We start from the raw sequence: 15,211 nt of genomic DNA, 5'->3' as shown, positions 1-15,211 counted from the left end.
AAATTCTGGGCTCCTTTGACTTGCTGTTGTTTAGAAATGGCACATAACAATGCTGGAACATTGTGCTCCATAAGAGCTGACAAACTGTACAGAATTTTGGACGTTGTACAAATATTATTGAGGTCAGTAGTCTACCACACAGAAGCAGATGTGTCAGCAGTGATGGAAATATGTAAACAAATCCCCAATTGGCAGAAAGTAGAGTAGAATACAAGAACTATGGTCAATTGCTGCTTGCTCAGCATCGATGTGTAAGCTTCCATTTACCATTTGTGACCTGGACCACCGAAACTTGTTAAGCAATAGCCAAAAAAACATAGTTTAGGTCAAAATTATCGATTTTTCTCTTATGCCAAAAATCATTACGATATTAAGTGAAGATCATGTTCCATGAAGATATTTAGTACATTTCCTACCATAAATATATCAAAAATAAATTTTTGATTAGTAATATTAATTGCTAAGAACTTCATTTGGACAACAAGCGCCATGATTAATCGAAAATAAAACCAAAATCGTGATATGGATTATTGCAATTATAGAACTACAAAGGCTGCGATTTTTTATTAAATAAATATATGCAAACGTCAGCAGTAAATGTTGCTCAATCTCTGCGTGTTTCCATATTATTCCAAATTTACCAAGGGTGATAAATTCTGCCAATATTAGTGGAGGGCACTGTAGTTGTGCTGAAGTTGTAGTTGTGCTCATATATATATATATATATATATATATATATATATATATATATATATATATATATATATATATATGAGCACAACTAACCTGGTGTAATTTATGTATGTATGTATATATGTAAATTCATTTGTTTAAAAAATTACATTTTAAATCACAATTTTAACCAGAAATATCACAATTAAATTTTTCCCCAAATCGTGCCGCCCTAATGTCAATAAAAGCCTAAATTAAATCATTGTGTTTATCATGCAAAATTGTGATGTCTCTTCAAAAGTGGCGATTCCAATAGATTAATTTTACAATGTCTTTATGAAAAGTATAAATATTTTAGTGAAATGGACTTAAATGCGGGGTCAGACATCTCTTAGGTTTCGAAAAAAAAAAATAAATAATTAAAATTAGATGAATGATTATTGGTTTGTAACAACATGAGGATGAATAACGGATGATAGATTTTTCATTTTTTGTTAAACTATCCCTATTTAATTTAGAACAACATAATATAAATCAAAACAACAGTAATATTCCTGTAGTGTATATTCATGGAAAGAATGCAGGAAACTAATTAAATTAAATTAAAATTGACTGTAAATTTTGTACATTCATTTGTTACTTAGTTAGCAACTATGGTTTTGGGAAACGCACCCCAGAGCGGCCTATACATTCTGCCTTTTTTGTGTACCACACAAGAGTGAGTAAATGATGACAGAATTGTCAGTTTTAGTGAATTACTCTTTTTTTAAATAATAGAATATTCTTTTCTTGACTTAAATTGGTTCATTTAGCAGAGACTTGTGTTGTGTTTTCATTCTCCATGTGCTCGGTGACCTAGTTTTTTTTTAATTGCCCTGATTCGTTCATTCTCTTCACCTGTCCTTGTTAATCATCTCATCTCAGCAATATATACATATTTACACCTAGAAAGAATTACACTCGATTTGTTGCATGGTCTGATCCATTGTTTCACTAGCCGATGACCACATTACAAACCAAAATGTGCATCAAACATTAGGCAGCAGTGAAGCGCACTCAGCGCAGTGCAGTGAAACATAAGCAGAAAGGAGTGTGTGCATGTGCCGGGACTCGAGAGAGGAGTTCACGAGCGCTACACCGCAGCAGAATAAACTAGGCCCATTCAGGAAGTCCCGGCCCATTGCGGGGCTTGAACGAAAGGCTCTGGTGCATTTCTTGCCCAAGTGGCTGCGTTGCTACGGTAACACTAGATCAGTAATGGAAAAAAAGAAAAAGGAGTGATGCAGGAAGAAGAGAAGAACACAAGCCTCACTTCACTATTGTGCCTGCACTCCTCCTCCCACCATCTCAATCCCACCATTCAGCAGCACAAGCTAACACAATGACCCCAGCTCAGCCTTTAACCACCCCCTGCTCTCTCTCTCACACACACACACACACACACACACACACCCTGATCACTCTTCCACCATAAACACTCCCTCTTTTCTTCCCTCTGAAAATAAAAGAGTATCTCCTGATAACAAAAACTTGGATAAATAATGTGTGTAACTTTTCTTGTTTGTTGTTGTTGTTGTAATTTTTTAATTTACACTTTATTTGGTCAGGTATCCTTGTTACAATGTAATTACTTAATTATACAAAGAGTAACACTATTTTTTAGGGACCAATTCTCACTATTAACTAGTTTATTAGCATGCATATTACTTGCATATTAACTGTTTATCGAGCACACATTAATGTTTTATTCAGCATAACCATTCACCATACTTGGCTGTATGTCACGTCACTTTCACTATCTGAATGTAGCTTTGGAGAGCATAAGATTGTTATTTTAAAAGGTTGCTTATACAGGTATATGTTAAGAAAATAGTGATTGGTCCTCCTCCTTTTTCTTTTTTCATTCTGTTCCTTCTATGCATTCATCCATTGATGAATCCTTCATCATAAACACTGTTCTTGACCCCTAATTGCTTTACAGATGGTTATTCCTAGATGTCAGAGTAACTTTTCTGAATCAACCGGGACGCTTCTAACCGCAGCTGCAGTGATGCGCTGACTTTACAGATTAGCGATTGGCTCCTTCCTTCACAAGGCGGAGCTTCCTGCGATTGAGCGGCCATATTGAGCGATGCATTTTTTCCCATTCAAAACTATACGAGTCACATTTCTTGGGTATTCTATATATGTATGCCATTACCTCCGACTTGTTTAGTTTAGGTATTGGGTAGGATCAGGAATCAAACTGCAAAAAAATATTTGAGTCTTTACCTATCGAACAATTCTGGAAGTTGCATCTTGAAAATTACATATTACTTAAATTAAAGCCTTAATTCCTAATACAATGAACACAGTGTATTAATGACAACCTGATCCAGTGGTGGTCCATCTAAAGGCTGAGAGAAACTACACTTAAGCACCATTCACACTTATGACGATAACTATAACGATAACGATATAGTTCTAAAATTTGATCTCAATATTAAAGAATAGTCCACACCACAACTATAACAATAATATCTAATATCGTTATTTTTATAGTTATCATTCTTGGTGTGAACAGGGCTTTAGAAAATAGGGTGAAGAACTGTGTGGTAAAAATGTTACTGAACAAAGCGCTCACAATTAATTCATACCAAATTCTCTAGCCTAAAAACTCAAATCTACACTGGTTCAGACAGTCTTGTGTCTAACCCAATGTGCTACTCATTTCCTGTGCCTGGGTGCGTATGTAAGAAATCTACAGGGAAACACTCATCATGACATCATGTCAGAGGATGTTTATATTGTTAACCACTTTATGCATTAGTACAGATTGCAGAATTGGTGCTCCGTTTTTAAGTTTGAGCTAAACATCACTGCAAACTCTAAATAAATAATGCAGAACATTATATTACAATCAACTGAAAGACTTTAAAAATACTTAAAATTATTTTTTAAATCCCACAAAATAATTTTGTCCCTAGGGTTTTTTCTGTTGTGATGATGTACTTTCCATTAAAACAGGAAGTCTGGATGTAGAATAGTTTTGTACTTTTTAAATAGGTTTTATTACATCACAACCATGAACTCTGATTTGCTACTTGATTTAAGCTGTACTGTAGATTTGAAGGATATTCTCACAGTACAAGGTATTTGATTTGACAAAAAACTTTGCAGTAAAATACGAGTTATCGATATTTAAGTCTTTTTTTTTCAATTTTTAACTGTAAACTTTTTATTTACAAGTGAATTTACTCAATGTTTAATAGTAAACTAGCATTAAGATTTCCTCAAAATTGAACAGAAAAAAAAACATCATCTGTTTTCTATAGAAAAAAATATGTCCTTAATTAAATGAACTGTCACACTATATGCCACTTTTAAGGTGTAGTGTATTTTAATAAATAATAATAATAATAATAATAATAATACAAATAAACAGCATTTATTTTTAATTATTACACAAGATTGTGTGCTGCACAACTAAAAACTTTCATCTTTTGATTTTTGTATATTATTATGATTGTTATTGTTTTATTTATTTTTTATTTTTCAGTTGAAATATCAACCGTCCATTCCTGAAGTCACATTTAGCTACAAGCACATACTCTTCTTCTTCTTCTTCTTCTTCTTCAGTCTCTGAGAACAGCCAGCCAAGTTTAACATTTTAAAAAGGCTATCCAAATTTTACCAACGCAGTTAAAAATATCCTGAACTGCTTTTGCTAAACATAAAACACGTACTGTTGGTAGAGACAAACAAAACGTTGATATAAAAAGACTTTTGAGTTTTGGGCAAAATGGCTTTTTAACCTACCCTTTAGGAACATCACATTTAATGACTTCTTTATGTGAAAAGCAGAACAACTCCTGATTTCACTGCACTTCCTGTACATGTGTGTTTTACTGCTTGAACCATGACACCCTTCTGAGTGAGACACAAACTAATGTAGATAACGTGGTCTGGTCTCGTTGTGGTTGGATGCTCACTGTGATTCATGTAAACCAGTGTCTGTGTCAACATGGTAGTATTTTATTAGTAATAATCCAGGCAACACAGAATCTGCAACTAAAAAATTCAATAGAAAATGCCACAGATCTCTGTAGAAGTTGTGCACTACTTATTAAATTAGGCGTGTTTATTATATACAGGTTCTTCCAGCTTTGCCCATGCTCAAATCGATTTCACCCACAAAATCAGTTAAAATTCTTAAAATATTTTTTGAGAATTGAAATTAAGCACTTAAATTACTAAAACAGAAATGTAAATAAAAAAATGCATTTAATCTAAATAAATGTTACAAAAACGATATAAATGACAATGGGCCCTATCTTGCACCCAGCGCAATTGACTTTGTACACCGACGCATGTGTCATTCCTATTTTGCACCCACGCAAAGCGCGCTTTTCCCTCCACAGAGGCACGTCGCTAAACTACTGAATGAACTTGCGCTCCCTGGGCGGTTCAGCGCAAAAAAGGAGGCGTGTTCCGGCGCAAACAATCCCTGGTGCTATTTTGCTGTTCCATTAAACAATTGCGCCACTGACCAGAAAAAACCTAGGGCCCTATTTAAACGATCTGAAACGCAAGTGTCAAAGCGCGAAGCGCAAGTAAGTTTGTGGGCGGGTCTCGGCGCTGTTGCTATTTTCCCGGCGGGATAAATGGCTCTTGCGCCCGGCGCAAATCTAAAATGGGTTGGTCTGAAGTAGCTTCATTATTCATAGGTGTGGTTTGGGCGTAACGTGAAATAAACCAATCAGAGCGTCATCCAACATTCCCTTTAAAAACAGGTGCGCAAGTTCCATTATGGATTGCTATTATTATGGCGTATTTACCAGGCGCACGCCAGGAGCGGTTCACAGCCGAGGAGACTGATGTTCTTGTAAGAGCAGTGAAAGACAGAGAAGTTGTGTTGTATGGGGATGGGAGAAACCCACCCAAAATTGCGTCGGTTAAACAGGCGTGGGAGGAAATAGCCACAATTGTTTCATCGATTTTTTTCCTGGTTCTTGACGGACAAACATATTTGTCAGATGTCCTTACATAGCCTATATGTCTTGCCACTATTGGGCAAACAGGTCTGATCCTTAATTACTACAATTAGCCTGAATAATTTGTAAGCTAGATTTATGCCTATTTTTTCACATCTTCGTGGCACACCACAATGATTTCCGTCATCTCATGTGTTAATATTTTTTTTTAGTGTAACAGTTTATGATAAATGATAGTTAAATAATGCTGGTGGAAAAAGTGTCTGCAGATTCTGGGCCTAGTGAAGGCTAATTTGATGAGACATATCTCTGGCTTGTCTGGGTCTGGAGGCGAGCGAGGCACAGAAGAAGCTGACTTACTGTCTTTTTGAGCCGCAGGACTGGTTGATGGGCCAACAGTTGTTCGTCCCACTGGACTGGAGTGTTTAGGACCCCTGCCAGGGATCTTCAAGCCACTGGACTTCAGCATGTTCATTATGTCCACTGGAGAAACTTCAAGTTTCGCAGCTTATTAAGGTTTTTTTCTTTTCTTTCTTTTCTTTTTTTCCCTTTCGAGGCACTAAATGTGAGGATGGCGGATATCCCTCTCCATTCTACCTGCGGGACTGAAGACAACCATCATGAGAGATTGAAACACACAGCTAAATCCCACTGACTGCATGCAGTTTGCTCCAGTATATGAATGGCCCGAGTCAGCTCATAAACAAGATACTGGCTGAGCCATAGCATCCATAATGACATGCTTCGGGCCAAAGAAAGACACAAAACACACATTTTTATCGCTTGAACGAGGCTGAAACAATGTAATCGACACCGACACACTGTGGATGTGTTGTTTTGCGAATGAATTATTTCCTGAGTGATAAATGAGCGAAAAAGCAAGGTCATTTGCGGTATTCTAGTCTATCTGTGTAACGAGACCCATTATCCACTGAGGTCGGCACTTTCGATATGCTGTCATCACCGCTACCTTCCGAACCCTAAATTCGCCTCGTTGAAAAATCACTGCGTGAATTTCACGTCAAAAGATAGATTACTGCAGCATAAAGCGTATAATATATCCTAATAGAAGCTGAAGTTTGGTGTTCGGGCTCATTTCTGCGCCGTGGAGTCTGCTGCTCTATTGTTTTGGCTCTTCACTGCGGCGCGCTCGCGACCGTCTCCACACGCCCCTGTCAAGCGACATAAAGCCCATCCGCTCTCACAAACAGCACTATTACCTTAAGAAGTCCAAATCCTGCGAATTATGAATGAGTCGGCGCCGGCAAACTTCAGATGTGCAGGGATGGCTCAGTCGGCTTCCCGGCATGAGATTTGTCAGCGTCTGCCACTCCCTTTGCTCTCTCTCTCTCTCTCTTTCTCTCTCCCCCCTCTCTCTCTCTCTCCCACGCGGATGCGAAAAATATGGATGCTGAGTTAAAGCTGGCAGTGAGAGCCGAGTGATAGTGGGCCAGGATGCGAGGCTCACAGACACCCAGTGATGGAGCTAGTGTTTTATAACCTGGGGGTAGTCAAGTCTAAATCAAAGGGTCCATAGACCATGTATTCACAAATAAATCCAACCTGGCATAAAAATTAACGAATAAATCCTGTGATTGCTGATGAGGCTTACTTCACGTTACCATAACTTCAAATGTTAGTTTTACTGAAACTTAACTCTGATTTCTAATTTGTCTGTTTTGGCCAAAACGCTTGAATCCCTGGTGAGTGATCAGATGAAAGACTTCTTGCATGTACAGGACATTTTATCACCAGTTCAGTCAGGTTTTAGAAAAAAAAACATAGTACCATCACATCTGCAATGAAGGTGATAAAGGACATCTCTGTTGCTCGTGACAAGCAGCACTGTGCAGCACTTTTTATTGATTTGTCAAAAGCTTTTGACATGGTTAATCATGACGTTTTAAAGATTAGGCTTCTTAATTCAGGGCTTCCAGAGAATACTGTCTCTTGGTTCTCAAACTATCTTAGTGACAGAACCCAGTGCATTAAGTATGATGGCGTTCAATCGGGTATTTTACCAATCCTTAAAGGGGTTCCACAAGGCTCTGTGTTAGGCCCTCTTTTATTTACTATTTATATAAATAACCTTAATCTGCATGTGTCTGATGCAAACTTTCATTTTTATGCAGATGACACAGTTATTTACTGCTGTGCACCCTCTCTTAAACAAGCCATTGAACATTTACAGAATGCCTTCACTGTGGTCCAAAACACGTTGCTACAGTTGAAACTTGTGCTTAATGCAGAAAAAACCAAATGTATGCTCTTCACAGGCACTCGGAATAGACCACTGAATGTTCCTTCAGTGATTACTCTTGACGGACGTGAAATACAGACTGTTACAACTTATAAGTATCTTGGTACTGTTATTGATGATTACCTGTCATTTAAGCCTCATGTTCACTGTCTAGTGAGAAAGTTGAGGCTAAAATTGGGTTTTTACTTTCGAAATAAGCTGTGTTTTTCTTTTAATGTTAAAAAACGGTTAGTGGCATCCACTTTTTTATCTGTGCTGGACTATGGTGATATATTATATATGCATTCATCTGCTCAATGCCTTCAAATGATTGACGCAGCCTATCATGCATCGCTGAGATTTATTACTAATTGTAAAGCTTGAAGCCACCACTGTGAGCTGTACTCTCGTGTAGGGTGGTCTGCTCTAGCCACACGGAGGCTTTGTCATTGGTACATATTTATATATAAGGTATATATAATTCTTGGTGTGCTTCCATCCTATTTATGTTCACTTCTTATGAAAAAAAGTGCTGGTCATTACTCTCTCCGTTCTCAGGCTGTTGTCTTGTTGTCTGTCCCACATGTCAGTACTGAGCTGGGTAAAAAGGCCTTTTGTTTATTCTGCTCCCTTTACATGGAATTTGCTGCAGAACAACTTAAAACTTAGTAAATTGATTCCTTTGAGTGTTTTTAAAGGGGGGGTGAAATGCTCGTTTTCACTCAATATCCTGTTAATCTTGAGTACCTATAGAGTAGTACTGCATCCTTCATAACTCCAAAAAGTCTTTAGTTTTATTATATTCATAAGAGAAAGATAGTCTGTTTTTTCCCGGAAAAACACGACAGGCTGGAGGCGTGACGTGTGGGCGGAGCTAAAGAATCACGAGCGCCAGTAGGCTTTTGCGTTGAGAGCGTTTGGAAGCTGTGACAGCTGTGAAGGCTGAAACTGAATGAGAGCAGCAGCAGCAACGACTCGCTCCGAGCGGGGCTCGAACTCGGGTCTCCGCATGGGAGGCGGACGCACTAACAAGGAGGCAGAGATATTTTAAGCAGTTTTACTCACCGCATGCGGTTCCAACACACGATCGTGACCCTTTTTCGTTGGGACTGCATTATCCTTAAGAAATAAATGATGTGCAAATCCGGCGTCAAACTGGGCCTTGTGAACAAGCATCTTCGAAATGCAGGGAACAAACACAAACACTTGCACAACTCCGTTGATGCTCTGTAAAATAAACTCCATCCACTGGTCCCTTAATGCTGTTTTTTTTGGTAATCTGTGCAGAGTTGTCTTGCCCTGGCAACCAAAAACACACTCCTTTTGTGACATTTCGCGACGCTCCCGCTCTGATCAGTGAATGCCTGTTCTCTCTCAGTGCTCTGCTATACGGGAGCGCGCGCTCTTCCGGCAGAAGTGCCCTTATAAGGAAATTCCGCTCCATCTAACGTCACACAGAGCCACACTCGAAAAAAACTTTCCGAAACTTGTGACAAACCGGAAGGAGTATTTTTGTTCCAAAAATACTCCTTCAAACGTACAACTTAATTTTTGAAAATGCCTTAGGACCCATATAATTTCCTTATATGGGTCCTAAGGCACTTCTGCCGGAAGAGCGCGCACTCCCATATAGCAGAGCACTGAGAGGCTGAGCACAGCCTGATCAGAGCGAGAGCGTCGCGAAAAGTCACAAAAGGAGTGTGTTTTTGGTTGCCAGGGCAAGACAACCCTGCACAGATTACCAAAAGAGAAACAGCATTAAGAGACCAGTGAATGGAGTTTATTTTTACAGAGCATCAACGGAGTTGTGCAAGTGTTTTTGTTTGTTCCCTGCATTTCGGATTGCACATCGTTTATTTCTTAAGGATAATGCAGTCCCAACGAAAAAGGGTCACGATCGTGTGTTGGAACCACATGCGGTGAGTAAAACTGCTTCAAATATCTCTGTGTTGTTAACTTAGCTATCAGCGCGTAAGCACATCAAGTAAACAACATGCGATGTTGTCATCAAACTGCACTTTCCACATGTACAGCTAAAAAAAAAAAAAAAAGACGACATAAAGTGGAACTTAGTCATTTTCCAAAACCGCTAAGCAAATATATACAGTTTCAGTACATACCACATAGCATACCGCCTTTGCTGATGCTGCTCTTGTTAAATTTCAGCCTGTCACAGCTTCCACATGCTCTCAACTCAAAAGCCTACTGGCGCTTGTGATTCTTTAGCTCCGCCCACATGTCACGCCTCTAGGCGCTCGTGTTTTTCCGGGAAAAATCGGTATAGACTATCTTTCTCTTATAAATATAATAAAAATAAAGACTTTTTGGAGTTATGAAGGATGCAGTACTACTCTATAGGTACTCAAGATACCCCCCCCCCCCCTTTAAGTTATGAATGAGATGTTTTGAGTTGGACTAAATAAAGGATAAATAATAAAAATAATAATAATAATAATAATTAACCGGAGACTGGAGCAAAACATCTAACATTAAAGGGATACTCCATCCCAAAATGAACATTGTCATTAATCACTTACCCCCATGCCATTACAAACCCATAAAAAGCTTCATTCGGATTCAGAACACAACTGAAGATATTTTGGATGAAAAGTGGGAGGCTTGTGACTGTCCCAAGTAAGTTACACTGTCAATTCCAGAAAAGTGTGAAAGACATCGTCAGAATAGTCCATCTGCCATCAGTGGTTCAACTGTAACGTTATGAAGCCCCAAGAATTGACTTTTATCAACAATTTGTCTCCTCTGTTTCTCTCCACATCACTGTAGCGCCATTTTGGAGATTATGAGCTGATCACAAGTAGTGTATGCTCTTCTGTGTCAGCGGTGCAGCAAGGATACAATTTTTACGTATATTCACGCTATGATTTGAAAGAAAACAGTGCAACCTTGTGGGGGGCTAACCCAGAAGAGCAAACGCTCCTGCATTCAGTTCATAATCTCCAAAATGGCGCTACAGTGACGTGGAGAGAAACAGGAGAGGAATAGTTGATTACTTCATTTCTGGACTTTGACAGTGTAAATTACTTGGCAGTTAATGGGGCAGTCACAAGCCTCCCACTTTTCATCCAAAATATTAAAATTGTGTTCCGAAGATGAATGAAGCTTTTACGGGTTTGGAATGATAAGTTATTAATGAAAAAAAAACTTAATTTAGGGGTAGAGAGGTATCCCTTTAACTTATGCTGCAAATTTTGTAAATGTTGTTCAGGAATCCTTAAACGTCAACTTAGACTAGGCTACGTCAAACAGAGCTGCCACCTTTTGAGTGAGAATTACTCAGGAATAATTAACAAGTTTCCAATCAAATGTTTTTTTTTTTTTTTTTCTAAAAAAAAAAAAACGTCTTAACTCAACAGGAAACCCTGTAAGATTAAAAGTAACACTTGATTGTATACAAGTTCACATTGGCCACTTTTATAATAACGTTAAATCTGTTTGCTCCATTTTATTAATCATAATGTAAAGAGTAATTATATTAGTAAATATAGCCTATAATACATGTCATTTTTGCAAAATTCTCCTCTCTAGTGTACATTTTTCTCACTAGTTTATGGACACTAAATGGATTTTCTGTGGTTATGTGACTTGTAGGTGTTTTCAAGCTGCTGTCTTTCCGCGGTTGAAACAGTCATTGAGTGAATACACAAGACACTAATTCAGTAAGTTGTACTGTACCTCAGATGTTCATTCATGTTCATTTCATAATGCACTCTCGCTTTGCTTTAACTGAGGATCTGTCACTACAAAACTGTATTTATCGTTTGAAATTCTTCATAAATCTAACAGAAATTGAATGTTGAGACTTTGTTTCATATTTACAAAAGTAACCTGCTTTGTCTTGTCTGTCTGCTCTGTGATGTTTTTCATTCCTTAAGACTGAAAGAAGCATTTATTTTAGCCTTGAAATTGCACTTCATCTCATGTGTTGTCATCATGATTGTGTGGCATACGCTACATGAGATGAATTGTGATTCAATGCTAAAATAAACGCTTCTTTCAGTACGATTAAACAAAGAAAATGAAATAGTAGCATATTCAATTTTGGGGTGGCCAATCAGATGTCAGTTGGGTCCAGTGCCACAGACACCCCTCTGGCTCTGCCACGGCACATTTTAGCAAAGCTCTTTTAACACAGATGCCCAGAAATGTCCTCAAAGTGTGTCGGTGGTGAGCAAATGGTTGCTGAATAGATGAGTGTCATAAAGCAGGAGGGGGGAAAGCCTTCAGGCAGGGAGGCCATTTCAGCGATGTCCGATTTCGAGATTAATAAATATAGAAAAATGTTAATTCCTGGCTTTATTTGTACCGATTTAGAGCATGTAGTAGTACATACATGCTGGGATGACAGGGACCATGAGGAATCAGTACTGAATCACGTTTAACTTCTTCTTTGAACATAGGCTAACTGTTTAAAAGAACCGATTCGCACAAAACGAGTACTTCCTATTACTACACTTTGGAGGACACAGTTTACTATCCTACCAGGAGGAGGAAGTTATGCCAATGTGGAGGACTTTTTTTTTTTTTTTTTGCTTTAGAAGACAGGGACATGGAAACATATTTAAGCCATATCATTTCTATACCAGTTACGTCCACATTACACACTCCTAGTCTTCAGATTCGTGAAAATGGAATCACAATGAAATAAAAGTTCAAATAAACATTCACACACATACACATGGCAAACATGCAATGAAGAGAACTCGATATCCTTAAAACATTGCATGTTTGCCATGTGTGCAAAATAATCTAGTAAATAATATACATAATTATATAAATGGGTGATTTGTGGAATGTGCTTTCAAAGTCTAAAACCTGTGTGACTGTCATAATATAATCTAACTTTGTTAAGGTTTTCACCTGAAGACCACAGATCCTCTTCATGGGAAAGCAAAAAAGTTAACAGGCAGGAAGAAAGAGAGCTCTTTTGCTATTCATGCCTTTTTTATTGATTTGTGCATGAACACATTTCATGATCATGAGGAAATTAAAACATGCTTAAAATCCTTTTGAAATAGGTAAGAAAAGGTCAGAAAAGTACAACCTCAATTTTATGAATTTTATGATTCTGCCATACTACTAATAATAACCAGAACCTTGGAGTGAAAATCATCAGCTGGGCTGCTATAGCTTCCCATTTCCAAAGAAACTGTTATTTCTCTTATCCTTAATAAACAATAGAAAACTGAGCCAAAAAAATCTCCTCCAACCAGTGCCTCCTCTTTAGCATGTGAAATAAGTGCCTGTTTTAATAATAGAGAAGAGGTGAAACACAATAATGTGTTTCCCTCAAAAGAAAACACAGTGAGGTGGAGAGAGAGAGAAAATAACAGAGGGCTAGTCATGTTTCAGATGACTACTGAAGAGAAAACAGGAAGCACATTCTTTCTTGCAAACATAAGCCACCACTTTAACTGACTCTTTAATAACAGGAGCTATGAATGCAAAATTATCAAAACTCAGAGAATAAAATACTCATACCATCAGTCTTAGGCTAATAATAAGAAACCAACGCGCTATGAAAAGGTACAAAGCTTTCGCCGGTACCCTAACAAACCCTAAAGTTAAGTGTAAGAAAGAATAATGAATTTTTATATATATATATATATATATATATATATATATTTACATACACACACACACACACACACACACAAAATAATAATTAAATAATAATAAAAAAGAAAGAAAAATGGTCCAAATATCTCAATGAATGATATAGGCTACTCAAATCATAATTATTATGAGCATATTGCCCTATATTGACTTACTTGGTTATATTGTCAATAAAAAGACATCCAGTTTTATTTCCAAAACATACTGAACATATGACTTTAGGAATTGTGTAACTGCAGCATGGAGATTCTGGAAATATGTGTATATATATATATATATATATATATATATATATATATATATATATATATATATATATATATATATATATTGTATTGAAAAAAGAAAATAATACAGGTTTCAACATTAGGGAGGAATAAAAGATGATCGTCTTGAAATTTTACACTTAGGTTAATGCAAGCCGCTCTCAAGAGATTTGTTTATTGCAAGTAATATTTACTAAAAGTTAGTACATTTCAGTTATAAGTAAATATGGCTGCCGATATGGCTGCCGAGGAATTGAACACACCATCCAATAGAGACATTCTTGATCATTTTCTGGAACTGAAATTTAAAGAGTTTTGTATTTACAAGCACTGCTGTAAAGCGAAAGAAGCCTGACTTCAGCTCATGAATAAAAACATTCTAATGCCACCTAGTGGAGAAAAACTAAACACCACTTTTTAGGAAAAAAGTAATGGTCCACGTTTTAAAATGACAGAAATACACAGTTTATATCATAAAAAGACAACAGGAAAGGCAGCTTTCTATGGGTTTCAGATCTAAGAATAAACTAATTATCTTCTTGCCATCAGCCTAAAGAAAACAAATGAAAAACAAACATCTTAAATCTATTTAAACAGTTTAATAAAACTGAATTAATAGAAGATTACACGGTGGAAGAGTTGACATGCATATCTACAGTGCTTTTTAAAGTCAAAAGCACATTAAATAAAGAATGCTGATTAGTTGAAGTTAATGCTGAAAATCATTACAGTTGAAACTAATTTGTTTGAATGCATGTAAAAGCTGCAGAGGTTTTGGAGTTTGCAACCCACTTGAATCACTGCAGTAAGTTAACACTGTCCTTACCTTGATACAAAATACACAGCAAACACACCAGAACTATCCTTTAATAAAGGGATCGCAATCACAGCCCTCTACATGTTCCATCTGTGCACCAAGAACTGCTTCAAAAGTTCAAGAACACAAGAACAAATCAAACTTACTGTACAGTATTTCTTCTCTCATCTATGTGTTTGAAGCCTGCGGATGAGCTCGGTGACTGAATAACACTGAGAATTATGAAATGCAACCAGTTTAAGACAAAAGTCCTTTTGTTTACGCTTGTTATTTCAAGAAAACCTTTTTATTCTTCGATCTTTCCTCTTCTTCCACCGCGGCATGTGCGTCATGTAGGTCTTGGAGAATACTGAAAAGCTTTGATAGTCCATCTACTTTCTTCTGGTCTGTAGAACAAAAAGCCATCAGTAGAACAAATGTTACTTGGAAATAATACACGCGAGTTGTGTTTCAACACGGACACTAATCATTAAATGGAATGGAGGATGCATTGAAATGGGAAAAGAAAACAGTGCTATTTTTGCTATATATCATTTAAATATCATTATAGCATTTATTGGTATTTTAAATAAGCTTTTGTTTTTATATATTCAGTTTTCATTTTAAATTT

At 37.2% G+C, this 15,211-nt stretch overlaps 2 protein-coding genes across 6 annotated transcripts in view; both read right to left on the bottom strand.

The window, feature by feature from the left end:
* The window catches only part of LOC127995455 (CAP-Gly domain-containing linker protein 2), a 35,284-nt gene extending 28,179 nt beyond the window's left edge, over window positions 1–7,105 (bottom strand). For 2 of the 4 annotated variants that reach the window (XM_052591874.1, XM_052591876.1), the window contains exons 1-2: window positions 6,866–7,105; window positions 6,006–6,250 (exon numbers count right to left, since the gene is read on the bottom strand). In XM_052591874.1, coding sequence (XP_052447834.1) covers window positions 6,006–6,120 — 115 coding nt within the window. In that variant the 5' untranslated portion in view covers window positions 6,121–6,250; window positions 6,866–7,105. The remainder of the gene's footprint in view (window positions 1–6,005; window positions 6,251–6,865) is intronic. The other 2 variants (XM_052591875.1, XM_052591877.1) reach the window with 2 other exon arrangements.
* Window positions 7,106–14,072: 6,967 nt separating this feature from the next.
* Window positions 14,073–15,211, bottom strand: part of LOC127995271 (ras GTPase-activating protein 4) — a 39,622-nt gene continuing 38,483 nt past the window's right edge. For both annotated transcript variants that reach the window (XM_052591864.1, XM_052591865.1), the window contains one exon: window positions 14,073–14,987. In XM_052591864.1, the coding sequence (XP_052447824.1) occupies window positions 14,869–14,987 (119 nt within the window). In that variant the 3' untranslated portion in view covers window positions 14,073–14,868. The remainder of the gene's footprint in view (window positions 14,988–15,211) is intronic.

This window comes from Carassius gibelio, chromosome A5 (genome assembly GCF_023724105.1).
Source record: "Carassius gibelio isolate Cgi1373 ecotype wild population from Czech Republic chromosome A5, carGib1.2-hapl.c, whole genome shotgun sequence".
NCBI classification, from domain to species: domain Eukaryota; kingdom Metazoa; phylum Chordata; class Actinopteri; order Cypriniformes; family Cyprinidae; genus Carassius; species Carassius gibelio.
This window is presented reverse-complemented; position numbering and strand designations above follow the sequence as displayed.